The sequence below is a fragment of the Primulina eburnea genome, chromosome 3, assembly GCF_022965805.1.
Source record: "Primulina eburnea isolate SZY01 chromosome 3, ASM2296580v1, whole genome shotgun sequence".
Classification (NCBI taxonomy): Eukaryota; Viridiplantae; Streptophyta; class Magnoliopsida; order Lamiales; family Gesneriaceae; genus Primulina; species Primulina eburnea.
In genome coordinates, this window is record NC_133103.1 from 11,432,323 (window position 1) to 11,457,365 (window position 25,043).

At 35.2% G+C, this 25,043-nt stretch overlaps 4 protein-coding genes across 7 annotated transcripts; 2 read left to right on the top strand and 2 right to left on the bottom strand.

The window, feature by feature from the left end:
* Positions 1 to 1,109: 1,109 nt before the first annotated feature.
* LOC140826368 (probable metal-nicotianamine transporter YSL7) lies at positions 1,110 to 6,370 on the bottom strand. Its single transcript, XM_073188609.1, has 6 exons — positions 5,899 to 6,370; positions 3,660 to 3,823; positions 2,995 to 3,092; positions 2,767 to 2,901; positions 2,482 to 2,671; positions 1,110 to 2,379 (listed from the first exon to the last, which is right to left on the bottom strand). Exons 1-6 carry the CDS (start codon positions 6,302 to 6,304, stop codon positions 1,270 to 1,272), a joined length of 2,103 nt encoding a protein of 700 aa, XP_073044710.1. The 5' UTR covers positions 6,305 to 6,370; the 3' UTR covers positions 1,110 to 1,269.
* Positions 6,371 to 6,961: 591 nt separating this feature from the next.
* LOC140826765 (protein FAR1-RELATED SEQUENCE 5-like) lies at positions 6,962 to 8,926 on the top strand. Its single transcript, XM_073189262.1, has 3 exons — positions 6,962 to 7,181; positions 7,472 to 8,799; positions 8,901 to 8,926. The coding sequence occupies exons 2-3, from the start codon at positions 7,551 to 7,553 to the stop codon at positions 8,924 to 8,926; spliced, it is 1,275 nt and encodes a 424-aa protein (XP_073045363.1). The 5' UTR covers positions 6,962 to 7,181; positions 7,472 to 7,550.
* Positions 8,927 to 9,019: 93 nt separating this feature from the next.
* Positions 9,020 to 10,248, top strand: LOC140828234 (protein FAR-RED ELONGATED HYPOCOTYL 3-like). Its single transcript, XM_073191220.1, has 3 exons — positions 9,020 to 9,712; positions 9,809 to 9,873; positions 9,948 to 10,248. Exons 1-3 carry the CDS (start codon positions 9,045 to 9,047, stop codon positions 9,965 to 9,967), a joined length of 753 nt encoding a protein of 250 aa, XP_073047321.1. The 5' UTR covers positions 9,020 to 9,044; the 3' UTR covers positions 9,968 to 10,248.
* Positions 10,249 to 13,450: 3,202 nt separating this feature from the next.
* On the bottom strand, positions 13,451 to 24,416 carry LOC140826370 (protein GRIP). 4 transcript variants are annotated; one of them, XM_073188612.1, is made up of 23 exons: positions 24,253 to 24,416; positions 24,102 to 24,159; positions 23,376 to 23,946; positions 23,087 to 23,202; positions 22,488 to 22,657; positions 22,136 to 22,229; positions 21,296 to 21,382; positions 21,074 to 21,154; positions 20,736 to 20,861; positions 19,982 to 20,090; positions 19,826 to 19,905; positions 19,293 to 19,421; positions 19,099 to 19,199; positions 18,316 to 18,449; positions 18,127 to 18,224; positions 17,932 to 18,051; positions 17,700 to 17,726; positions 17,510 to 17,572; positions 16,489 to 16,560; positions 15,774 to 15,821; positions 14,884 to 14,989; positions 13,936 to 13,994; positions 13,451 to 13,762 (listed from the first exon to the last, which is right to left on the bottom strand). In XM_073188612.1, exons 3-23 carry the CDS (start codon positions 23,866 to 23,868, stop codon positions 13,652 to 13,654), a joined length of 2,424 nt encoding a protein of 807 aa, XP_073044713.1. In that variant the 5' UTR covers positions 23,869 to 23,946; positions 24,102 to 24,159; positions 24,253 to 24,416; the 3' UTR covers positions 13,451 to 13,651. The 4 variants fall into 4 exon arrangements, with proteins under 4 accessions (XP_073044713.1, XP_073044715.1, XP_073044714.1 ...); XM_073188614.1 differs by lacking the exon at positions 24,102 to 24,159; XM_073188613.1 differs by having other exon boundaries at positions 24,147 to 24,416.
* Positions 24,417 to 25,043: the final 627 nt, after the last annotated feature.

Sequence of the window (25,043 nt, forward strand, 5' to 3'; positions counted from 1 at the left end):
ATGAAAAGCTGCCCCCATTCCAATCTGCTCACCTCATCCGGTCTTGGAAGAAAGCACTCTGGCGGCTCCATCTCCCACCAAAAGTTCGAATTTTTTTGTGGAGGGCGTCTCGTGATTTTATTCCTACTGCAGTAAACCTGAGGTCAAAGCATGTTCCAACTTCTGGCATTTGTCCTTTGTGCAATCTCAATTTCGCTTCTACTAGCAATTGTCTCCTGTTTTGCCCTGTTGGCTGTTGTTCGGAATGTTTGGAGAGACAATCTTTTGTAGTTTCTTGTGTCAGCTACGATACGAATGGCTCCTTCTATTGAATGTGATCTACTCTTAGCGAAGGGGCTGAAGAAGGAGGAGTTTGAGTTGTTAATTAATACGATGGCATGGGTTGTTTGGTATGTAGAGACATGCAAAAGAACACAAGCAACCTCTCGACAACCGACATGTTTTTATATTGATGAGGCTATCTCGTTGTTGGATATATTCCGCAAAACTAGTTTGGTGTGTGAACTATTGAATCCTTCGACGCAGCGTATCAGCTGACCGGGGTTGGATGCCTCTGTTACAGAACCAGAAGATTGGATGTTAATACGGGGATCGGTGGTTACAATAACAAGTGCAGTGTTGGGACAGTAGTTCGAGATCACCAAGGTTTTGTTGTTGATATTGGACTTGGGTTATTAGGTACACAAGTTCGGTGAAAGCAGCGGAATTGGCCGCCATGGGTTTTGGTATAGATTTTAGCTTGTGTCATGGGTTTACAAACACTTGCATCTTTTCGGATTCTCAACTTGCGGTTCAAGCAGTAACTAATCCGGCCATGGCCTTGGAAATTAGATCACTATAGTAAGTATATGAGAAGAACATCCAATGGAGTTGCTCATCGTTTAGCTGGTACAGTTCTTTCTTCGATGACGAATCTCAAGTGGCTTATGGTGATATTACTATCTTGTTTCTCTGATATCGTAACTATTGACTTCATGAATTAATGCTAATGAAGCTTTTCTGAAAAAAGAGTATTTCTATTTTAGCTTTCTGGCTTTTGAGTATCCCAAAAAACGTGCCGAGTATTCTTGTTTGGTTTAAACATATTATAGCAATATTCATTCCCAAAAAACCACTGGACAAAATTCACATGCACAACTTAGATATATTTAATGATGGAACAACTATACATTTATATTTATGAAACCGTCAAATAGCAAGGGAAAATTGCGGATACAAAAGAAAATACATGAAGCTGAAGCATGGGATTTGATATACCAAGACAGCAAACTAATTACCCAAGAAAGTGTCAACCCTTGCATTATCTTTTCTTGACAGAAACTTCATACAAATCGGAGGCTTTACACCAGCCAAAGCTAAGATTGAACTGGGCAATGTCCAAATCCCATCTCCACAGATCAATCCCGACGCCACTGCCGGTCCAAATGCATCGGCCTTAGCCTTATCCACATTCTCCCAGATGAAAAGAATCAAGCTCCCCACACACATATCAATGGTGAAATATGGTCCAAGATAAAAAGGAATCGCCATAGCCATTGGGATAGGAATAAACCTAGCCCATTTCGGCCCTACAATGGCTCTTAACACGTTGATGACTACTGCTGCTATGAAGAAAACATAACACAGCGTGAGACAGTGGTTTGGCAAAGATGAAAACCCCTCGACCCCCAAGATAGCAATGCCACGGTAGACAGTCGCATACGGTGCCGGATATTGTGAGCCCAAGTTGCCAAGATCGGGGAATGCCTTGTAGAATATCCAAAATACGCACGGTGAGACTACACAACCTATAGCAGTCCCGATCACCTGGCTCACAAACATGGACCTGGGAGATGCTAGAGTCATGTATCCGGTCTTGAAATCTTGTGTGAGGTCTGATGCAGTGGAGACTATATTCATCATGACTCCACAAGCAGCTAGTCCAGCAAGAACTCCCCCATGGGAGGCTCCAGCCCACGCCCCGATCATGAATATGGCCAACTTTCCATAGGTCGATGCTAGGGACCAATCGGTGAGCCCACATCCGTAGGCATTGCAAAACGCTAGTGTCGGTGCAAATATATACATGACAACTATATAGTACCATTTGAGTGGATGGAAAATGTGTGGAAGAGTTGCCGCAGAGATTATGGCAAGTACGATGTATCCAGAAATGGCAACCCATGTAGGGATTTTGTCCTTGAGGAAAAGACGGGTCCTACGTTCATCGTCGTAGGATAATGTAGGAGTATTTGAAGGAGATGAATTGGAACCGACTGGGAGGACTGAGCCTGAATTTTTATCACGGATTTGTTGGTATAATCCGAGTATAGTACGGCCTAGGACCTTGACGAAGTTGTATAGGCCATCACCTAAGATCATGGCTATGGCAATAAAGACCTGTGAAAGAATCACAAAAGGTTATACACATACACACACACATATACATACATATAGGTCATCCAAACGTTTCAAGATTTGGTTTAGTGTATTTTAATATACCCGGTAACCTTGAATGCCATGGAGACTGCTAGGCGCCAACGTTGCCGAATACCAATCACCTTTCCTATTCTCTATGAGCGGCCACATTATACCCCACGAGAGAATGGCTCCAACTAGTAAAGATATATTGATCAAATATGGGCATATCATACCGACACCAACATATGTTGCTGAGAAATCGAAGTAGAACCTGGTTTTTTATCAACAAGTATGAGGCTTAAACTAATACCAAGAATAAAAAGATTTGCAAATTTAACTGCATGATGTTAGTCAGGCTATCTTTACTTGTTTTGGTAGGCTTTAAGACCGAAGGTTGGAAATTCAACGAATCCGCAGCCATCTCCCGCAGTGAAAAACCATTGAAAGAACCCCCACAAGAAGCTGAAAGAGAAGAATTTTCCCAAGGTTCTTACTTGTTTCCTGGAGGCAAGCAACAAAATATATTTAGAAGACTTGTGCATTCAAATATTGTTTTCCAAACAAGATTTAAGGTGAGTGTATCCGGGAGCTCACTTTGCTAACTTGGCTCCTAGAGGAGTGTGGAAGCTGTTGATTAAGTGAGCGGTAGCCGTCCCACTTGGGTACGTCAATTTGAAGTCTACGATCATTATCTGAAACCATTTAAAACTTAGTTTCAGATTCTGAGTTCAAAATTAAGTGGTAAAATTGAGAACATTATAGTTTTCTACAGGAGAAATCGACATATATGATATGTCACAGTACAAGTTCTCGCGTATGCGACTTCAAAGATGAGAATCTATATGAATCTCTCTCTTTTGTAAAACTACAAGTAGGCAATAAGTCAAAGAGGAAACACCATATCCCAAATAAGGTGGGAGTGCAAGTCACTCCACCATTAGTGAAACTGCATAACTATTGAAAAGTTGATGCCCACAGTCGCCCACTCCAGAAGACTTTCAACCTTTAACCTCACCTATAGGTGAAACAAGTAGCACATTATGGACACCTATACCCCATCTCTCATCTCCCATCAATATCCTGCCAGATTCCGTTACAGTCAAAGCACCCGATGGTAATTCTTCCTAAGTTTGCTCCTCAACAAGAGCACCTATATTAGGCCATTATCTCAAAGGAGAGTTTGTCCCAAAAAACAGGTCTTTCAATTTGAAGAATCCCTCAAACCGATGGAAGTATGGAGTTGGAGAGAAGTTACTGACCTTACGGAGTGGCACCACAGAAAAGAGTCCCAAAAAGCTAACCACAAAAAGGAATCCAATCATCCACGTGAGGGCTGGATTCTTGATATTTTGTGAGTCATTAGCTTCAGTAGTTTTTTTGGCAATAGCTTCACTCATACCAAACAAATAGCTTCCAAAACCTCCTGTACAAATTGATAGACCAAAATTTAGTTCATTAAAAGCTGCAATTCAATGAACATTCTAACAGAACATATATGATATGCTTGTATTCTCATTATGAACATTCTATCAATGAATTTAGTTTTTGTTCAGATTACATTTGCTCAATGGATAATTTTTAGATTTACAAAGTATCGGATATAAAGATTTTCCAATATATCTAATAATTCAATTACGTGTCACTTGTTTGTTGTTTCTTTCAGAAATAAATAAGTATATTGTCTATCTGGGGAATCAAATATGTATTAAATTAGAAACAAACCGTAAAGACTTGACTTTGGAGTCATCCGAAGCCTAGAAATTTGACTGATTACTTGTGATTGAAATCATCTTTCAATCCCAAAACAAATATCATTAAATTCCTTTTTATATTTCAAAATCTGGGACCCACCCCACGGCCAGAAAAATATTAAGTGGAAAAATTAAGCGGACAATGAGAATCAGTACTTCCGTTATATCAAATATAAGTTATGATTAAGTCTTATGTCAGAAAACTTAGTTCGAGCTCCATGATCTTTCGTGTTTTTATCGTTCCAGTTTCATGGTATTTTTTAAGTCCAACTAAGTACAAATAGTTGAAATTGCGAGCTTAGGAACTTAATCCCAATTAACCCAGAAATTAATGGAACCCGAGTTGGCCCCTAAAAACCCACCAATTCATGTACTATCAAACTTCACATGCAAGTTTTGGACCATCGACTACATTATTCTCATTAACCATCTCCAATATGCCTAAATTATATACTGATCATATTTAAAATAATGTCTCCGGAAAAGAGTTTAATGACAATATATTTGACAGCCAAATTACCCAGAAACCACGGTTATATTTATTATTGATTATTGTAAATAATAACTGTAACCAAGTGTAACCAATAATGGTTGAGCCAGAGTTAATGTGCATCGGACTTCGAAAAGTCTTGGCACTAAATGCATTCATTTTTACAGTTGTCGAGGTCTTCAAATAAAGTACTTGTAATTATCATATGTTATTAAAATACTAATCACATATATATCCTTGAAACCTCTAAATTAAATTATATTTCATATATACAAAATACAATTACATATACAAATAAAAACAAAAACTAATTCCTAGGCAACAAAAAATTAGAGTAATTATTTTAGGTCAGAAATCATCTTAGAAAGATGGACATGGAATCTTATCCATGTGGATATTGCTCTCGTGATAGGATGGATGACCAAAATTTGTTCATGCATATATAAAACCCACTCTTTTTTTTAAATTGTATGTGTGCAAAGATCTTACCCTTTAAAATAAAGCGAATGTAATAACCACATAGATAAGATCTCATCCACCTACCGATGGAGATCTCCCTCTTAATTTATTATTTAATTTCTCGATATTGACTAAATTTATAATCATAATTAACTCTTTCCCAAATATTAGAACTTAATACTGATCAAAATAAATATTTAGAGTTTGGAGTAGACATGTATACTCCGTGCTCTAGTCATATTTTTCACTATACAATAATAAAAAACGACAAAAAAAAAATGTGTGAGATTGTTTGATAAATCGTATTTTGTGATATAGATCTTTTATTTAGATCATTTATTAAAAATTTTACTTTTTATGCTAAGAGTATTAATTTTTATGGTGAATATCGATAGGATTGACTCGTTTCACAGATAAAAATTCGTGAGACCGTTTTACAAAAGACCTACTCATCAAAAACAGAAAAGGTTAAACGAAAAACTAAAAAATATATATTGATCTAATATGGCCGACATAAATCTATATTATAATCCCCAATCGGTCAAAATTTTATCAAACTAACTTAAATTTTAAGAGAAATGATGTGAATGGATAATTATTCGAGAAAAAATAAAATAATTTAAAGAATAATTAGATCATTTATAGTTATAAAAATAATTTAAGCTTTAAGAGAAATGATAATTATTCGAGAATAAAGAAAATAATTTAAAAAATAATTAGATCATTTATACTTCATAGTTATAAAAATAGTAAGTGAAATAAATGGATAATGATGAAGCTAAGCGATGGTGTACGTACCGCTGAAGGCTATGCCGGAGGAAGCCACAACACAGGTCTGAACCACGGTGTTCTCTTGCCTCGTAAATGGCTGCTTGAGAAGCCCAGATTTATCCAGAAACTTGGTCCAAACTTTCACGAAGAAGAACCCCAGAAGCCCCGCCGATACATTGAGCGAAGGGATGATTCCTGTGGTCAGATTCAGCTTCATCACTATGAATGTGAAGAGAACACTCAGAACAAAGCTCACGAAGAAGGCCCTGAAGGTGAGCTGCTTCTGCCATGGCGGAACCTCCTTGCTCTCGAATATCTTCTCCACTGAATCGTGCTTCGCCGTGCTCTCCTCTTCTTTTTCCACGATTTCTTCGTTGGAATTGTTGGTTTTTTCGGGCTTCCGATTGTTGATGCTCGTGGAAGTTTGATCCATTTTGGGTTTAAGGATCGATCTTTTGTGTGGCTTGTGGGTGAGAGATATATATTTGGCTCAGGTCATGATCATATATATTTACATATATATATATATATATATATATATATATATATATATATATATATATATATATATATACATCGGGGCTTTCAAAGTTCTCGCTATCTTGTTGATTCTTTATTTGTATGTTATCATTACGTATCATATTCGTTACAAGAATAGTGGATGATTCCATATTTTGTTTTGGCGTCGGTTGATCCAAGATTCATAGTAATATTATTATTTTCAGTTTAAATGTATTATTTTAATTTTCATTCTTTTTATTATAATTTTTAACAATTATAATAAAAATAATACTTATAATTGTTAAAAATTGAAATATTCATAAGGAAAATTGAAATTTGATTTTATATATATATATATATATATATATATATATATATATAGGGAATTGATACCCTGGGCGCCCTTTGGTGAGCGTCCAGTGGGCGACAGCTTCCCACATGTGCAGTTTATTTTTAAGTTTATTAAAGATTTGACGTTTCGCGACGGTTTTACAAATACGTCGCAAATGGCGACGGATTTTAACAAACCGTCGCGAAGCCCACATGTGCAGTTTATTTTTTTTAAAAATTTGACGTTTTGCGACGGTTTTAAAAATCCGTCGCAAATGGCGACGGATTTTAACAAACCGTCGCGAAACGTCAAATTTTTTTTATAAAAAGAAAAGAGGGGACAGAGGGGCGTTCCCAAATTTCGTGTCCCACCTTCGCCCAACAGCCCTTCTCCCACCTACGCTCAAATCTTTACGTTAAGAAGATTGAGCGAACTTCTGGAGCTCTCGTGCGGGGAAATATTCCGACGACATCAGAAGGTAAATCGATGTAGTTCTAAATTTCATATTCCGAAGAAATTTCCAATTTATGATTTTGAAGGTTTCCGGTGTATTGGCATACATGTTCTTTAATGTTTGTGAAGTGTAAGTCTGCATATTTAATTAATTGCACTAGGAAATGGTGTTGATGATCTAGCTATTTATGTATCTGGAGTATTTATAAATTTATTCATTTCTAGTATGTTTTGTTAAAATATATTTTATACTTGATGTTGTTTCTCATATGATTATATTGTTACCGTCGCTAATCGTGCTCGGTTAATCCCCAGACAATCCTCGCCAGCACCTTACCGCCCGCAAAGATTTTCGAGCACCACCCCACGTCTGCCTAGCGCCACTGTAGATGAAATGGATCAATATAGTGGAGATGAACAATCGTACATCCCCCAAGTCGGTGATGATCAGAAACCCCAGATTGGTATGAGATTTGATTCGTTAGAGGATGCATTCTCATTCTACAACCAATATGCCCGAGAATCCGGTTTTAGCGCGAGAATGAGTAATAGCAAGAAAAGTAAGAAAACAAACGAAATTGTATGGAAGAAATTTGTATGCTTTAAAGAAGGGCATACAGATGATATTCGATGGAGCAAACAGACAAAAAAAGATCAACCAAGAAAAGAAAGAGCCCGTGGTGAGACTAGAACCGGATGTTTGTCCAAGATTTCAGTTGTCAAGGAACAAACAGGTCCGGGTTGGGTTGTCAGTACTTTCGTTGAAAGTCATAATCATTCATTATCGACTCCGTCGAAGGTGCATTTGTTACGCTCGCATCGCGGTATTTCTGCATCAAAAAAAATGTTGAGTCAACAATTTGCAGAAGCCAATGTGCCAACTTGTCAACAAATGAGATTATTTGAGATAGAGTCTGGTGGGCCTGAACATGTAGGTTTCATAGAAAGAGATATCAGAAACTACGAGCAAAGTGTTAGGGATGAGCATAAGGGTATTGATGCAGAAACATTGGTCGATTTCTTCGAATCTGAGAAAGAGAAGAATTCATTGTTCTTTTTTGATTATGAGACTGACTCGGACAACAGATTTACCAGGTGTTTTTGGACTGATCATGTGTCAAGAAGGGCATACACTGCTTTTGGTGACGTGGTTGTGTTTGATACTACATACAACACCAACAAATATGGGATGATTTTCGCACCATTTGTAGGAGTTAATCATCATCATCAGACCATTCTTTTTGGTTGTGGATTGTTGAGTGACGAAAAAACAGATTCTTTTGTTTGGTTGCTTAATAAATTCCTAGAAGCCTTGTGTCAAGGTGCCCCAAACTTGATTATCACTGACCAAGATCCGGCTCTGACGAAAACCATATCACAAGTTTTTCCTCGAACAACACATCGATATTGTTTGTGGCATATACTGAACAAATTCTCTGAGAAATTAAACCCAATGACTTTCCGTGATCACTACGAAAGCATAAGGAATGCCATTCTACATTCCTCCACAGATGAGGAATTTGAGAGTTCCTGGGAAGCTGCTATGTCTAATGCTAACTTGGAACAACATGATTGGCTGTCGTTGATGTTTGATTTGCGACATAAATGTGTGCCAGCATATTTTAATCATGTATTTTCTGCGGGTATGTCAAGTAGTCAGCGGTCCGAAAGTTCACATGCTTTTTTCAAGAGATATATATCTAGCAAGAACTCATTGATGGATTTTATCATTCGTTTCAATAAGGCACTCCGGCACCAAAGACACAATGAGTTAGTTGCAGATCATGTCGATATGAATGAGCGTCCCAAGCTACAGTCCAAATGGCCAATGGAATCTCAGATGGTGACGATTTACACGAAAAAGAAATGGTTGGAGTTTCTAGAAGAAATGAGTCAGAGTCATGGTTATTACGTGCAAACAGAATCTGTGGGAAATGAGTTTGGGATTTACAAGGTAATGAATTTTCAAGCTTCTTCTTCTTCGAAACCAAGAGTGCTTACACATGTCATACAAGGGGATGATATATTGTGCAGTTGTATGAAATTTCAGTTTGAGGGCATTCCATGCAGGCATATGTTAGCATTTTTTCGTATAAACCAAGTCTTTCATTTGCCTGATAAATATATACTGAAACGTTGGACGCAAGCAGCAAAGAATGTAGAATTTTTTCCTACAGATGAGCCAAATGTGGTTGAAGCTCCAGAAAGATGTTTGATGTCAAGACATTTGAGGTTATCCTATAAAGCTTCTGCATTAGTTGATATTGCATCATTGACTGTTGAGGGAACAAATTTCTTGAATGCACAGTTTGATTATATTGGCAACAAAATGAAAGATTTGAATATGACTACAACAGTAAGCGGTGGAAGTCAATGTAGAAGAGCCACAGATAGGGCTGTTGATATCGTTGATCCTCAAAAAATTAGAACAAAGGGATGTGGGAAGAGATTAAAGTCATCAAAGGAGAAGGCAACCACACAGGGAAGAAAATGTCGTGGGTGTGGACGCCGAGGTGTGCAGCATGACAAGCGTAACTGTCCAAATTTGCAAGACGGGTATGTGTTTATCAACAATATAAATTTTTAGTATTTTTGTATATATTTGGTTAATCATCAAAATTAATATATGGTGGCATACTCAACGTTCTTCAGGTCAACTATTAATAATAAAAACGAAGAAGAAAGCTCAGATGACGAAGATTTTGGATCGATAGATGGTAATTTAAATCTCTAAATATATGTTGTTAATCATCAATATTTTTTTTATTCATAACTGTTTTGAATTTTACAGGTTCTAACAACTGGATTTGATAAAGGTTATTATTTTATCAAGTTGAATATGTGCGATGGGGTAACCATTTTATAGTGCTTTATCAAACCTCTGTCGTGGATGAAACATCGAGCTTTGAGATTTCTGTCACCATGAGAAGGATCCTCTGCTTAATTCAAGAATTAGCATTGTAGAATTTTCAAATTCAATATGATAACCATTCTCTGTCAAGAAATCTTGGTGTTTTAATTTTCCTGCTGCCATATTGTTGTATCGTTCTCTTTCATATGACTTATGGAACATGTATAAAAACCCGCTGTGGTCGACGTAAAACATCATGTTTGCGTCGCGTAGTAAATTATTTCTAATTTCCACCTGTCTAATGCATTTGTGGGCTGTTGGGCGAAGGTGGGACACGAAATTTGGGAACGCCCCTCTGTCCCCTCTTTTCTTTTTATAAAAAAAATTTGACGTTTCGCGACGGTTTGTTAAAATCCGTCGCCATTTGCGACGGATTTTTAAAACCGTCGCAAAACGTCAAATTTTTAAAAAAAATAAACTGCACATGTGGGCTTCGCGACGGTTTGTTAAAATCCGTCGCCATTTGCGACGTATTTGTAAAACCGTCGCGAAACGTCAAATCTTTAAAAAAAAATAAACTGCACATGTGGGCGACAGCTCAGCTGTCGCCCACTGGGCGCTCACCAAAGGGCGCCCAGGGTATCAATTCCCTATATATATATATATATATATATATATATATATATATATATATATATATATATATATATATATATATATATATATATATTCATCGAAATCGCAAACAAAATTATAGAAGACTGAAAATGTAATTTTAGGTAAGTTCCAATTTTTTTACATATTACAAAAATATAGATTTGTATTCCCTAAAAATTTTAATATGTAATTCAACTTAACTTGAATTCAAATCTTAACAATAACCAATTTAAATAACATTTTTTTATTGGAGAACTCATATTGTTGTTTTGATGGTAGAACGATGTATAGCCTTCAGTATCAGAATCTAAATTAACAGTCGATCAATCAATAATATAAATATATAATATATGGGAATGCCGGCTGGTTTGGGTTGACTTCGAAGATTTCTTGATTGTGACGACGATGGATAAGTTCGGGAAAAGTTTGAATGTCGTGATTGTGTTCCCATTCATTTACTAAAGAATTTTTACACCTTAAACCCCAACTTGACTCACAAGTGAGCATGAGAGATATTATACAATAAATAACTTTTGGGGTGACAAAAACAATTATCTTGTTTGTTATATATTTGAATAAAGATACATATATAAATACATTTTTATAGTGTCGTTTTACGAATATTACAAAATTAATGCATTAGAAATCATATGTTTATTTAATTGTATTGTGGCTGAGAGTGGTCATTCTAATATACTGAATTTTACTAAATTATATTAGATGAATTACAATTTTTTATGGAAATTTTTTGAAAATGTGAATACATAATACATGTAATGTGAAAATAAAACATTTCATATCTCTCAAATGTCCAAATCCCCACAAATCTTAAGGAAATGCTGACCATAACAGAGACATTTCATATTTTCAACTTTTGTGTGGGACAATGAATTTGTGTCAAATGAAACAAATGGAACGGCCAAAATTTATGCATCCAAAAAAAGGCCAAATTTCACATCACTTTTAAAAATATTTATTTACGTATTTGTGAAGTCATTGAAAGAGTCAGATTTGGAATCATGCTAATGTCAAAGTCTATCAACCTCTTTTAAAAGATAATAATTCAAATGATAAGTTCACTATAACTAGTATCCAAAAACCAACAATTGCCGTATTTTATCAACTTTGTACTCAATTTGAAATAAGACGATACTAAGATAATCACTCTCTTTCAAAATGCGATATTATCATCATGATCTAACGTATCAATGTATTATCTATGGAGGTTCATACGTATCAAACACAAATTCAGATATTTGATCCATGAATCTAAAATGATTTTCATATGTACAACGTTTATCAGATCAACCCTTTTATTTTCCTTCCAATATTTGTTGTTATTTGTCATGAATTTAGACCTTCTAAGCACATATGCTGCTTTTGTCTCTCGACTCTGCCCTTACGAGTGCTAGCAAAGCAACTTTAAGAGTATTTTGAATGTTTGAGTATATAAACAATACAAGTGATTTAGAATTTGTAGAGAGAGAATACTTGATTGAGTGAATAATGAATTGTTGAGTTATTGTCTCTTGCCTTACAAATGAGCTCATACACTCTATGTACATATACAAGTTTTTTTTATCATATCTAGAGCTTTCTAGTGTCTAGAACATTTCACATTAGTCTATTTAATAGAGTGTTCTAGATCTCGTTACATTTGTAATCTACAATAAATAAGAGTGTGAATAAGAGTGATGTAAAATTGTCTAAATCTTCCCTCCAAGTCTCCACATCTTTTCATATTGTTTCAGAAATTTCTAGATACAACATTTTTTTACAACATCTAGATCATTCCACATGGATCTGGAATGTTCAAGTCATGTCCACAATGTTCTAAACCATTTTGCACAAGTCTAGAACCTTTTATGTCTCATCTACAATGTTCTAGACTTTTCTGCACGAAACTAGAACCTTCAAGTCCTTCCTCCTTTTCAATTTCTCTAAAATATTCATTTGTCTTCAAGGGAATCCAGAGTACTCAAGAAGGTTTTGGATGCCACAAAACCTACGTGACAGTTTCCTTCGCAGATATCTTTTCATCTTGCGTGTTGAAACTGTAAAGCCGTAACATATTGCTTGTTTGCCTATCACCCCACCAAATTATACCTCAAAATAAGTAAATACCTTCGTTCATAACATTCACACAAAGCCTTAAACTCTTCTGGGGTCAATGATTATATTTTTAAGATTCAAAACAGCATCTCTTCGCTACAGTATTCATATTTACCGACAATTATGCACATAATAAATATCAGCGCTTAACCTCTCTTCTTCTTTTGGTTGATTTCAATTTACCTTCAACTTCAATAACGATAATTGCTTCAAAAATTATTTTGTATGTAATTATCGCTTTAAAGTTATGTGAGATATATATCATTGTTATCTTTGATCAATCTCATTTATCTTTCGTTAAGTAGGTACATGTCATTTAGCAACTTTAGTGATTTTTGATTATTGATACTGACTGTAACGTGTATGGCTGTTTTGTAATCTTTTCCTCATAGGATGTAAATGGGCTCATAAACGGGCTAAAGCCCGTGTCAGTTACAAGCAAAAAATCACCTTCAAAAATCACAGCATAAAATTCACTTATTCTTGAAATATATGTTATCGTCCCAACATATTATTCAGTGATTTTCAATAAGACAGGCGTGAATTGGCAGTACAGTATTCACATGATAATTTTTATCCAACCTAAATAGACCGCAATATGTTTAACAAGTTACAGCATAGAAGCAACCAGATACACATGATCGATAAATAAGCTGGGGTTTTGAAAATAAGCCTCGTAAATAATGTCCTTTCATCATTCTCTTCTATTTCAATTTCTCCTGAACTTGTTTTTAGAGTATATCCATCGTACTTTTGGACTTGGTACCTAGATTTGATTTTTATCAGAAAAAACAGGTACCACATATAATTCCTGGTTGTGGCACAGAATGATAAATCATACATCTGCAAGAAGCAATTAGTCATTCAATCATATGCTATGAAAATGAGAATCTAGAAAAGAGGGACATTGCAGATCCCGAAGAATCACTTGCTGGGCTAGGAGGAACATCGCCTGAGGCGCGGTAGGCTTGTTGACACTTTTGCACCTGCACATTGATCAACAGGTATGATCGGTTTTTTCTATCCACGAACAAATAAAAACAAAAATGTGGTAATTGGAATGTGTATCCATATGAACTAAAGCAAGTACATGAATAGGAATTGTGGAAAAACTCTTGCCATGTGATATATCAGATGTATAATCCCATACGTGAGTTACCTCATCAGGGCTGAACTGAAGGAGAATTGCAATAACAGGTAAAAGTCTCTCCACTTCACCTACTCGTTTGGAAAAGAGAGTACGAAATAATCAACTGTGAGTTACGTTTGTCAATAAAAGCCTATTTTTACTCACCAAAAATAAATAACTAAATAATAGCACCATGGGTAGAGAACAAGACTCTGAGAAAGTATCCTAAAATAGAACCAACAATAGATTCTTTTAAGACCATCATTTAACTAATATTCCTTTAGGTTGTATTTTGGATTGATGGACTTGGTTTTGAGAAAGAGATTTGGTTTGAAATCCATCGTATTTACTTGAACTTGTTAAGCTTAATATAGCCTGGATTTGCAATTCATTTAAATTTTGTTTATCTAAACAAGTCAAGAGATTTTAATTTCATAGTTCAAAACCCTTCAATCCAAGCACACCCTCGTGCTTAGGGATGAATTTAAATCTATGGTAGTTCATGTGATCATTAAGCTCCAGAAACAAAAAGAAATTCAGCCAGAGTAAAAGTTACTAACATTATTCTGCATCCATGTTTACAAAGCAGTACTTGCACTAAGAATCATATTACTTATTCTCTACGTTACAAAGATGGAGCCCCCGGTTTTTTAAAAAAAATATGGTGCCCCCAAAACATTCAGGATATACAGACCAACTAACTTTGAGGAAATTAATTATTAAGGGTTCGTATAGATCCATAGATGATTTATGTATAGGCTACACGGTATACTACAATCAAATCAAGTTATTTGATGAAATCTTATGTTTGGGGGTTCACAATCTAAGGAGTTATAAATCGTGCAAATTTATGTTCATCTTGATATTCTTGAAATCCAGATAGATAATAATTTGAAAATATGTGTGGTATTGGATTGCTGTCAGTCATAAATTGTGTATCTTACTTTTAACTTGACAAATTGGAAAGAACAAAATTACCTGTCTCAAGAAGCTTTAAGATCACATTTTTTACATATGTCATGTCTACTCCTTCCCTCTTTTGCATTCGTTCCATGTTACGAAGTTCTTCCTTCAACATGGACTCCTACACACAAGATAATCATCAAGACTTCACCAAGATATAGATTCAATCTAATTGGAAACATAGAACCACGGGCATGTCACTTTCCAACTTCCCTTATCCCTACCTGTGATCAGACAATTACCATAAGATTATTACACCATTCAACAATATAAAATTTGATTTTTCACGCAATAGGGGCAAAAATATCAACACAGGCTTTTGAATAGTGCCGTCAATCCATACATATAAACTTTTGGCTGGAAACAACAATGGTGTCAACTAAGGATTCATTCTTTCAGTTGTGAGATGACAACAAAATAGAACATGTTTCTTGGTCTGCATTCTTCAGGTTGCAAGCGATACAAATCAGGAGGTGAACTTTGGAATGCAGAGACTTAAGCAAGAAAATCAATCTTTAACTATCTTGCAACAGGACTGGAAACAGGTGAATCATCCTTTTTCTTGTAGGTATATTTCCATCTACAAGTCACGTAGACCTAGCATGACTTCAGTAATTCAAGAAAGCCAAAAAGAAGCACAATTCTTCTTATATGATGAAAATCGCCAGAGACAAATACTAATTTCCATCACCTTAAGATGGACGCTTAGGGACCTTATCAGGAATCTGCTCAGATAGTGTTTTTCTCTCACTACTGCAACTTTAAATCTCCACAATATTGCAGAATATTTTGGAAGGATCACATCGTGATATGTAGCATAAATGATTGATGCTACAAGAAGACTAGCCACAAGCATAATGAAAATTATTATTACAAGAAGACTTGCCACAAGCATACTGAAATACCTGTTGCCTGTGAAGCTGGTTTTCATGCTCAAGCTCCTCAATTTCCTCCTGCAATTAACACATTGCATCATTACATTGAAACATTACACAAACTCAATATCATCGTCCAATTAGATCGGTGGATTTGAATTCTTTTCCTTTTCTAATAGATTTAAAAGGAAAAACATGAATGGTTCCAACTCCTTTCTATGGTGACTCAAGCCAGGAACATAGATGACCAGTTCTTATCAATCCCTGGCTCATCTGGTGCAGATTAGATAATAAGATTTTAGCGAGGGTTTGGAATAAATTGCAGATAACAACACGGATTTAACAAATTAAAACCCCATCACCCAAGGTCCCTTTTTATTTCAACTAAAACAAGTACACTGATCTAGTTAAGAGTTAGCCAAGTGGTGCTATTATATAAACACTTTGACATGCACCTCACCAGGTTCAGAGCAGTACCATTGCACCACAAGAGAATTAATACGTTGTGCTCTGGTTGTGAATCTAGGTAATCAATAAAACTTCTTTTTACATGGTTTTGACAAGTAACCAATATTGCAAAAGTCGTGTAAATTTTCAAATAGATATTATTTGTTAGTTGGAAAATCTCAACTTAACCGAACCAATTTTGTCACCGTCCTTTCGATTCAACCAATTGGAACATGCACATTCATCATCTTAAAAACTTCGATTCAAGGGTATTTATTACCCCACACCAAATACTTACTTGAAGTACAAGTATATGCCGCTGGGTTTGAGCAAGCTCCTCTTCTCTCTGAGCTTGTTGTCTTGCCAAAATCTGAGATTGATATAACAACAGAAACCATGTTAATCAAGTTGAAGTTTTGAGCTTAAAGCGTAAAAAGATGTATATTCTTACTTAGCTAGAAATGAAAAAATTAGTGTTCATGGATCAAATCTGTAGTCAGGACAGTAAAATATCTTCATTTCAATGACTTGTACATAACAAATCCGATAGCCATACTCCTACTTATACCAACACATGCTAGAACCTTTTTGACCAACAAGTCCTTTTCAACGTCATACAACCGAAAAGAAAAATTCTTAAATTTATGTCGATCTACAACTTTTGGTGAAATTTTCTCACGTTGTACCAAGTTTGTGCAATATAGTTTTTAAATTGATGTTCTCAATATGGTAAGTTGTACTTGAATTAATTTTGTTAGCAAGAATTGATATAGTTCACAATTGTAAAGAATCTACCACATCTCAAGTTTTCAGAGACAACTTACTATCAACAACGAAATTCTAATAGTTTAACACTTAACACAATCAGTCACTATGACCCATAATCATCCGCAAAAACAATCACTTGAATCACATGGAAACATTTTACAAAAAGGAGCCATATTACTAGACTGCACAGAAATGCTCCAGGTTTTATAAGTCATTGTGCCAGTACACATCTTTGTGGGAGTTCAATGACAGATTTTCCAAAAGAATCAGATATCCATCTTCCTCAAATCAGCAGTAAAATCAAACCTGATCAGTTTAAATGAAATGACACAACTCTACACAGAACACTAGCCACTTCAGTATCACCTGTTTGTTTCATAAGTCCGACCTTTTATCGAAGCAAACTATGATAGCATTCTATGGAAAGGAACATTTAATTTCTGTGCATACAAATATCAGTTTATACCTCAATAGCAATAAGATGAAGCGTGCTTATGAACCCACCCAATAGCAATAAGTTTCAATATCGAAACAGGAAAAACTGTGCATACCAGGATCTGTTGTTCTGCAGCAGAAATACTAGAATTTGAGGATTCCTGCTTCTGATAAGCTGAGCTCAGCAATTACCAAAACAAATGCTAAGATCCAGCCAATTTTGTAGCAAATGAAACTCCAAATTCGAGACATTTTAACTTCTGATTCTTGCAACATAAAGCTTAAGAATTAGAATCTCTGTACCTGAATTGTAAGGTCATCTTGGTACTGAGCCTGGAACATAGTGAATGAAAGAGTCACTAGAGAAGACTACATTAGAAGTGCAAAGATAAAGTAAGAGTGGCCTACGAAGTCTGTAAAGGAATCAAAGAATTACGACAGAATTTATAGACGTTTTTAGAAACGGAACTAAAAAACAAAATCTTCACTGGTAATAAGTATGTATGTTGCATTATTTGCGTAGAAGAGAAACACATACATGTGGCCTCGAATCCAGTGACTGACGTAGATTCTTATTGTCATCCAAAAGCCTAGAAATCTCTTTGTCCTTCTCTTCCATCATTTTATCAGCAAGATCATGAAATGAAATTTGCTCTTCCTACAAGACATAAAACTTCAACAATGAGAATGAGAGCCCAATTTGCTAGTAAGAGTATATTACAGAGGTAACAACCTTCAAATTTTTACAGCGCAACCTGAGCTCTTCTACTTCTTTTTGAAAATTTTCACAAGAGGGCAACTCATTCTGCTTACTCATTGCTTCATATCTCACTGTAATGATAAAATATAAAGTAAACATCGCTTAGTAATAACATTAAAGACATGTCAGAATGAGCTGACAAGAAAAGGTTGATGGTAGTACATCTCCAGGTTTCCTCCATGTTCTGAAAATCTCTTTCCCATGCTTCTTTTTCAGACTGGTGCAAAGAGAAAGCAGAGTCCAAATTCATCTGAATGCTTTTAACATGCTGCTCTGCTGTTACGAGAGCTGCGTCTCTGTAACAAAAGATCAAGAAGAATCAGAACAAAGCCGATTTCAAAATCAAATTCCTTGAATTTGAATCCAGTTTTTGGCATGACCAAGCATGTTCTTACAGCATCCTCGGTTGTAACATCATTGATGTGTATTAGGCTTGTGAAAAACATTTCAGAAAATGAGTGTAGTATGGATGTAATGTCAAGGTGTAGCAACTGACATGAAATAAATACAGGAAAATCAATGAGAGGAAGGATTCAAAATTAAGTTGTCATAATGTTATTAAGCACGATTAAAGTGGCTATCGCGATACTTGAGATTTTAATTTTGGTTCCAGACATTTAACACCCAGCATTATCCAACCCTAATTAAAATATGTTTGTGCATTTTTTGAGCATATCAATGTATGAACATTTTCCCCGTGGACGCTCCAATACTACACAGTGCTGTCGTTTCCTTGCTTTTAAAGGGAAACAAAAGGTTGTGGCAAAGAAATCTCAATTAGAACTTCAAGTTATTTCAGTTGGGGTTTCAGTTATCAATGAGAGTATATGTATACAAAAGCAGTTAAAACAGCAAGCATAGTTGAATTCATACATACTTTCCACACAATTAGTCTGTATCATAAATTAATAGTAAATTTTAAAGCACTTCCATAAATGCAATCACCTGGTGGCAATTTCTGTCTGACAATTGGTCAAAGCATCTTTGAGATCTTGGAGAGCTTTATCCTTTTCTGCAGATATTGAAAGTATTTCTCTCTCAGCCTCCTAAGAAACATAAAACAGAATTTAAGAGCAAATTTTGGTGATGTCGAATCAATTACATTTCTTTTCAGATAATACAAAAGTTACTGCATCTACCTTAAGAGCTTCCTCGTGAGCTTTCAATTGATCGCTGTCCCTAATAGCAATAAGTTCTGCCTCTTTTTTCTGAAGCAGTGAATGAGCTCGAACCTTGTAAGAAGCAAACTCACTTTCTATTCGATCAATCTACAATTTGGAACCATGGAAAAGATGAAATAGTGATAGGCAGTGGTATGATTTCACACACACAAATCAGTAGCCATAATTGCTAAATAGTAAATAGCATTCACTAACCCTAGTTAATGGGAAAGAAAGTTGTCCACTCTCTTGATGATGAAAACACAATAAATAGTCTTTATATGTTTTTTAAAAAATAATTAGTTACATCTCACTTAACAATGTATGATCAAAAGAACAGTTCCCAATGTTAAAGCAAGCTACACATTAGATGTCATTAGCTAATCAGTCACCAAGACAATCAATCCGAACAAAAGAACAGTTTCTACTACTAAACAAATATTATGATATTTGGGACATAAAAGATATTCATCAGATCAGCCCTCAATCAGGCAAAACATAGAAAATGGTACCTTGCCTCTCAATGCCTCTAGTTCAGTATCTTTACTGTTCAGCAGCTGAATTTGCACAGAAAGTTCAGACTCCAATTGACCTGGAAAAAAAAGGAAAGTGGTGTTTGTCATATAAAAAGAATGATTAACAAAAAAACTCGAGGAAAATTAGAATACTTCTTAATTTTGCAGCTTCAACTTCAACATGTATCCGATTACTCTCTGAAATTTCTAGCTTTGTTCTCATGGATTGGAAGGCAGCTTCGAAAATTTCTTTTTCTTTCTCCTGAATGCATCATAAACACGTACCTTATTAAATCTAACACTTGATATTTCACAATGTGGTTCAATTTGGCTAGAAGAGAAAGGAAGTACTCGAGAAAAATAATGATATCATGCTTATGCATTGTTAATCAGCATAGAGCTGGTGCATTTATATCCAGTCAAAGGACTTAATCTGTAGAAACTTCTTCACCACTTGCCCCTTTCTTCCAAAAGTTCCTAATACTTTCAGATTTTAAAAGAGCGAGGTCAAACAACTGAATCAATTTTTACTAAATGTCAACTGGGTCATCTTTGGTAAATATATTTCCATAACTTCCAGACTAACCACTTTTAAGGGAAACCGGAAACCCAACGGGGTGATAATCAACCTGACCGACAAAAGTATGCACCAGAAAACAATTGTGACCATATAATCATATAAGCTGGAACATGAGATAATGCTATCATAGGAAGTGTAAATATCCTGAGAGGTTTAGCCTTTCTGAAGTATCAAAAACTATCATTATAGTGACCATCTATCATATGCTATGTTGGCACATGACATTGCAAAGTTATAATTCACTAGGTCATGAAAACTAAAGCACCGGGAAATAGCTAAAGGAAACATAGGAAATCATCTAAAACTGTACTAAGAAAATTATCGTACATGTTCATTCTTGCGATGGCTGAATTCTCCTTTCAAAGCTTCCATTGCAGCTCTAAGACGTGCTACTTCACCACTTGAAGCTGCCTCCATCTCTGCAATCTTGGCATCTTTTTCTACGATCAAAGCCTGGAAATATAATTAAAAAACTACTCAAATTACCATCTGTGAAATTTGGAGCACCATCTCTGGCTTGTAAAGAGGAGAGAGATAATTGTAAATCAGATAAGAAAGAAACCAAGAAATATGCAAATATAATAATCCTAAATTATTTCTCCAACTTTAGTAGTTTATTTCATATGAAACACATTCAAAGGAGTACAGGATATAACAGCTCTCACCCTCAAAGAGGATATTGTTTCACTTGCTCTGCTTCTATCAGCTAATACATCAGCTATTTGGGCTTCCATATTCTCTACTTGCTGGCAAATATAACACATGAAGGAAAAATGAAGTTCACTAAAGTTAGTTAAATTGGGAGCTACTTGAAGCAAAAAAAAGATATTGAAGTTTTGTGTGAATGAAAAACAATAAGATTACTCAGACATCCAGACGCAGATTACCTTCTGGTGCTTCAGCGATATCTCAGTGATTGAAGCTTGCCGCTTTTCATCAGCTATCTGCAGTAACCCCTGCATGTCTTCCAACATCTAATAAGATGCAAGCATGGATTCTCATTAGTGATCAGTGAAGGATAGGTTTCCAGTGCAAAACAAATTGTAGACTACCAGAGAGGATGCCATGGATGCGTAACCTAAACAAAGGCTATAAAAGAAAGGCAAAAGGCAAGCGCGAGTTGACATTCTTTATTTGACTACCCGTTAAACTTGTTTAGATTATAAATGATAGGTGCGGTAAAATAACCATCAGAACTGGACAACTTTATTTACCCAGAATTGAGGTCTCTTGTTTACAGATTTTGAATTTTTCCAGCCATACGCTTGAATCATATTATACTCTAATTCTTATTCTTTATTCTAAATGACAACTCAAATCAAAGAAACAAGGAAATGATGTGATCATTGTTCAGAAATTGTGTTCGTTGATATTTGAAATTAATGAAATGAAACATCGTGCTAGTTGATAATACTAATCCCCCACCTTGATAGCTGTGGTGTTAAATTTAAAAAAAGAACAATAATAATTGGCAAAGAGAGCAGGCGCAAATGGGAAAGGTAGAAAAAATCCATAAAATCCGCAAAGGAAGAGGTCTACTGTCTCCATGTCCTATAAACTGTTCAATACTAAAAGAAATTTAAGCCTACTTATTGCATGCAATAATTATGACACGACCAACTATAAAAATAGTATATAAATTAAAAAGTAAAATTGAAAGATGTACAAAAAACATAGTATAAATAATCAATGCTCTTAAATTCCTTTACAATTAATGAAATAGATACCTTTTCTTTTTCCAAAAGAGAATGTTGCAATGTCTCCAAAGCACTCTCTTTGGGGACCAATGAATGGCGCAATTCCTCAATGTTATCCCTAAGCCTAAATAAAATCAAATTGTCAAACGACTACAAATGAACCAGAAAATTCTAGAAGTTCCGATGTGGTCACCTTTCTTCTGAGGTATAAGCACATATGATTGCTATGACTAGGTCACTCGGAAAATAAGAGAATTTTTTATTTAACAACTATCGGAATTCTCAAAAGAAAGTTAGAAACTTAGAAATAGTTTTATGTTAGCACTAATGGATCCATTGCATGAAAAGTTAATCCAGACATGAAGTTTTTGGGGGACTATACTTGTTGTTTGCACTTCGTAATTGTTGCCTCTCCACATCCATTGCTTTCAATGCTTCATTAGCATTTTGCCTTGTGCGCTCCAATTCTTGCTGCAACGCTGAGAGCTGGGAAGATGATTTCTCAGCTTTCTCTGCAAGCTCACTAAACTTGGCCTCTAAATCATCTTTTTCCTAAAAGTGGCAATCCCAAGAACATTAGAGCTGAACCTAGAGAAGCAAGCTCCCCATTTTATATAATAACAATATCTTGATATTCAAAAAGCTAAAGACTGCATAAAGCAGGCCCATAAATTTATGACATCCCTTACTAATTAGTTCTCGGTTAAGCTCATATGAAAGTTCTTTTGGTTTAAATTGTTATGATGATAAACAAATCCAAACATTTATACATATGAATACCAGCAAATGGACGGTCAAGAATATACAAACATCTAAAAAACATGATGGTTTATTAATAAAAAAGAACACAAACATTTTGATATGATACACAAAGTACGAAAACATATAAAAGTTAATGAAGAACCACTCTAAGCAAAATCTGGGGGTGGGGAAGATAAACTAAAGTAGATAAATGAGAAGGTAAAGAGAGGCATCAAGTACTTTTTGCACATCCTGGATGCGTTGCTTGGCTCTTTTATGAAGTCTATTGAACTTGGAATCCAGCTCAGAATATTTCTCATCTCTCTCCTTTATTTCTTGATCCATCTTCTGTTGGGCTACGCCAGGAAAGTACAGCATTAAACACATTAAGACAAGAAAGAAGAAGAAGAAGATCATCAATTGTTTTGCCAAAACATTCCACCCAGTAAACAAGGAATCGGAATTCAACATCTACGATACCATATTCAATCAAATTGGAAACAGTATGAACGACAACAAATGTTACAACCTTCGGCAAGTTTAACAGAAAGTTCTTGCGCCTTCATATCCGCCTCGGAGTGGCCAGCTCTTAGATGCTTCAGAGCCTCCTCTGCGGCAACTCGTGTTAGCCTTTCCTCTTGAAGTTCTCTGTTCAAAGATTCCAGTTTTCCACTAAGCTCTTTGACAACATCATGACACTCCAAATGGTTATCCTTCATGGTTTCATTCTCTGAGCCATGTTTGGCAGAGTTCACAAGAACAATATTAAAGCCCTGAAACTGAGATTTCATGTATTCATTCTTGAAATCGAGTTCCAACAGAGATTGCAGAAGCTCGTTATCATTATCACTGTAATTACAATGCATGCTTCGACCATGTAATCCATTTCCCTTGACAAGACTGCTATCAACCTCAGCATCCAGGTTAAGCTTCTCATTTTCCCCTTCTATAGCCTCGTGTTTTGCAACAGCTTCTGTTGTTTGATTTTCCCGCACACCGCCATCACCTCCTCCACCGGACATCTTCGCCGCTTTCCAAACCCGAATGACACTCCCACGTCTCTTCTAGAGTATTAGAATAATGACCGCTTCATCAAAAAGCTGGAAAACAGTAACGATTATTTACGCCATTTTCAGAATCCAGAGAACATAAATTCATATGGAAGCAACTTTACACACAAAGAACAAAACAAACTAGATTAGAGAAAAGATACAGAGAAACCCACAAATAACATGGATTCAAAATAATGTAATACCTGAAACAATTCAATTCTAAGTCAAAAAAGAATCAATGTGCTCACTGAATCTGATTGTCTGAGATAATGAGATCAACTTGATGAGACTTTGACCCCAGCAGATCTATCAATCCGATACAAAAACGAAAAGTTGAAAATTAAAATAGTGTACCGTAATTCTCTCAGTTACATCGCTAGAAAGAGGAATTTGTGGTGGTTAATCACATCTCCGATTTGCTCACTTAAATTCTCAGTTCTTCCAAGCAATTCTCGCGAGGTAGAAACTTCAGAGGTGATTATGAAATCAGTACTCGGAACGGGTAAAAGGTTAGGGCTGTTGGGCTGAGAGTGGGCCCAAGATGAAAGGTCGCGTAACCATTTTTACATATATATATATATATATTTTTTATTTTATTAAATTTGAGAGCAAGATAGTAACCATTTAGTAAATACATCAATTTTTTCTTCCAACTTTACTCTTATTTGATACTAATATTACATTTTATTTTTTGGTTTTTTTCTTAAATTTCAACACACTTTTATTTTTATTTTGTTATATTTCAACAATTATTAATTTGTCGTATTTCACTTTAGTCCATCAATAAGCAAGATAGTAACCATTTAGTAAATACATCAATTTTTTCTTCCAACTTTACCCTTATTTGATACTAATATTACATTTTATTTTTTGGTTTTTTTCTTAATTTCAACACACTTTTATTTTTATTTTGTTATATTTCAACAATTATTAATTTGTCGTATTTCACTTTAGTCCATCAATAATGATAAAAAAGATTGTATACATATGTATCGCGTGTACAAGAATAACTAGTTTTAAAGATAATCATCTATGTTAAACAAAATTCAAGCAAATTATTCAACACCATAATAATATTATACAATCAAATATTTCTTAACTTTATATTTTCAACAACTACGAGATATATTCTATATAATTAATTA

What these genes read in the sequence shown, in the direction of transcription:
- LOC140828234 (XM_073191220.1), top strand. Translation starts at nt 9,045, where the DNA reads ATGAGTCAGAGTCATGGTTATTACGTGCAAACAGAATCTGTGGGAAAT. An exon ending in TGTCCAAATTTGCAAGACGG is followed by an intron (nt 9,713 to 9,808) that starts GTATGTGTTTAT and finishes AACGTTCTTCAG; the next exon opens with GTCAACTATTAATAATAAAA. An exon ending in AGATTTTGGATCGATAGATG is followed by an intron (nt 9,874 to 9,947) that starts GTAATTTAAATC and finishes TGAATTTTACAG; the next exon opens with GTTCTAACAACTGGATTTGA.
- LOC140826368 (XM_073188609.1), bottom strand. Translation starts at nt 6,304, where the DNA reads ATGGATCAAACTTCCACGAGCATCAACAATCGGAAGCCCGAAAAAACC. An exon ending in CTGTGGTGCCACTCCGTAAG is followed by an intron (nt 3,093 to 3,659) that starts GTCAGTAACTTC and finishes AAATGGTTTCAG; the next exon opens with ATAATGATCGTAGACTTCAA. An exon ending in CTTAAAGCCTACCAAAACAA is followed by an intron (nt 2,672 to 2,766) that starts GTAAAGATAGCC and finishes ATAAAAAACCAG; the next exon opens with GTTCTACTTCGATTTCTCAG.
- LOC140826370 (XM_073188614.1), bottom strand. Translation starts at nt 23,868, where the DNA reads ATGTCCGGTGGAGGAGGTGATGGCGGTGTGCGGGAAAATCAAACAACA. An exon ending in TAGAGGCATTGAGAGGCAAG is followed by an intron (nt 19,422 to 19,825) that starts GTACCATTTTCT and finishes TCCAAATTGTAG; the next exon opens with ATTGATCGAATAGAAAGTGA. An exon ending in CATGGAGGAAACCTGGAGAT is followed by an intron (nt 18,225 to 18,315) that starts GTACTACCATCA and finishes TTATCATTACAG; the next exon opens with TGAGATATGAAGCAATGAGT.
- LOC140826765 (XM_073189262.1), top strand. Translation starts at nt 7,551, where the DNA reads ATGGATCAATATAGTGGAGATGAACAATCGTACATCCCCCAAGTCGGT. An exon ending in TAATCATGTATTTTCTGCGG is followed by an intron (nt 8,800 to 8,900) that starts GTATGTCAAGTA and finishes CGTTTCAATAAG; the next exon opens with GCACTCCGGCACCAAAGACA.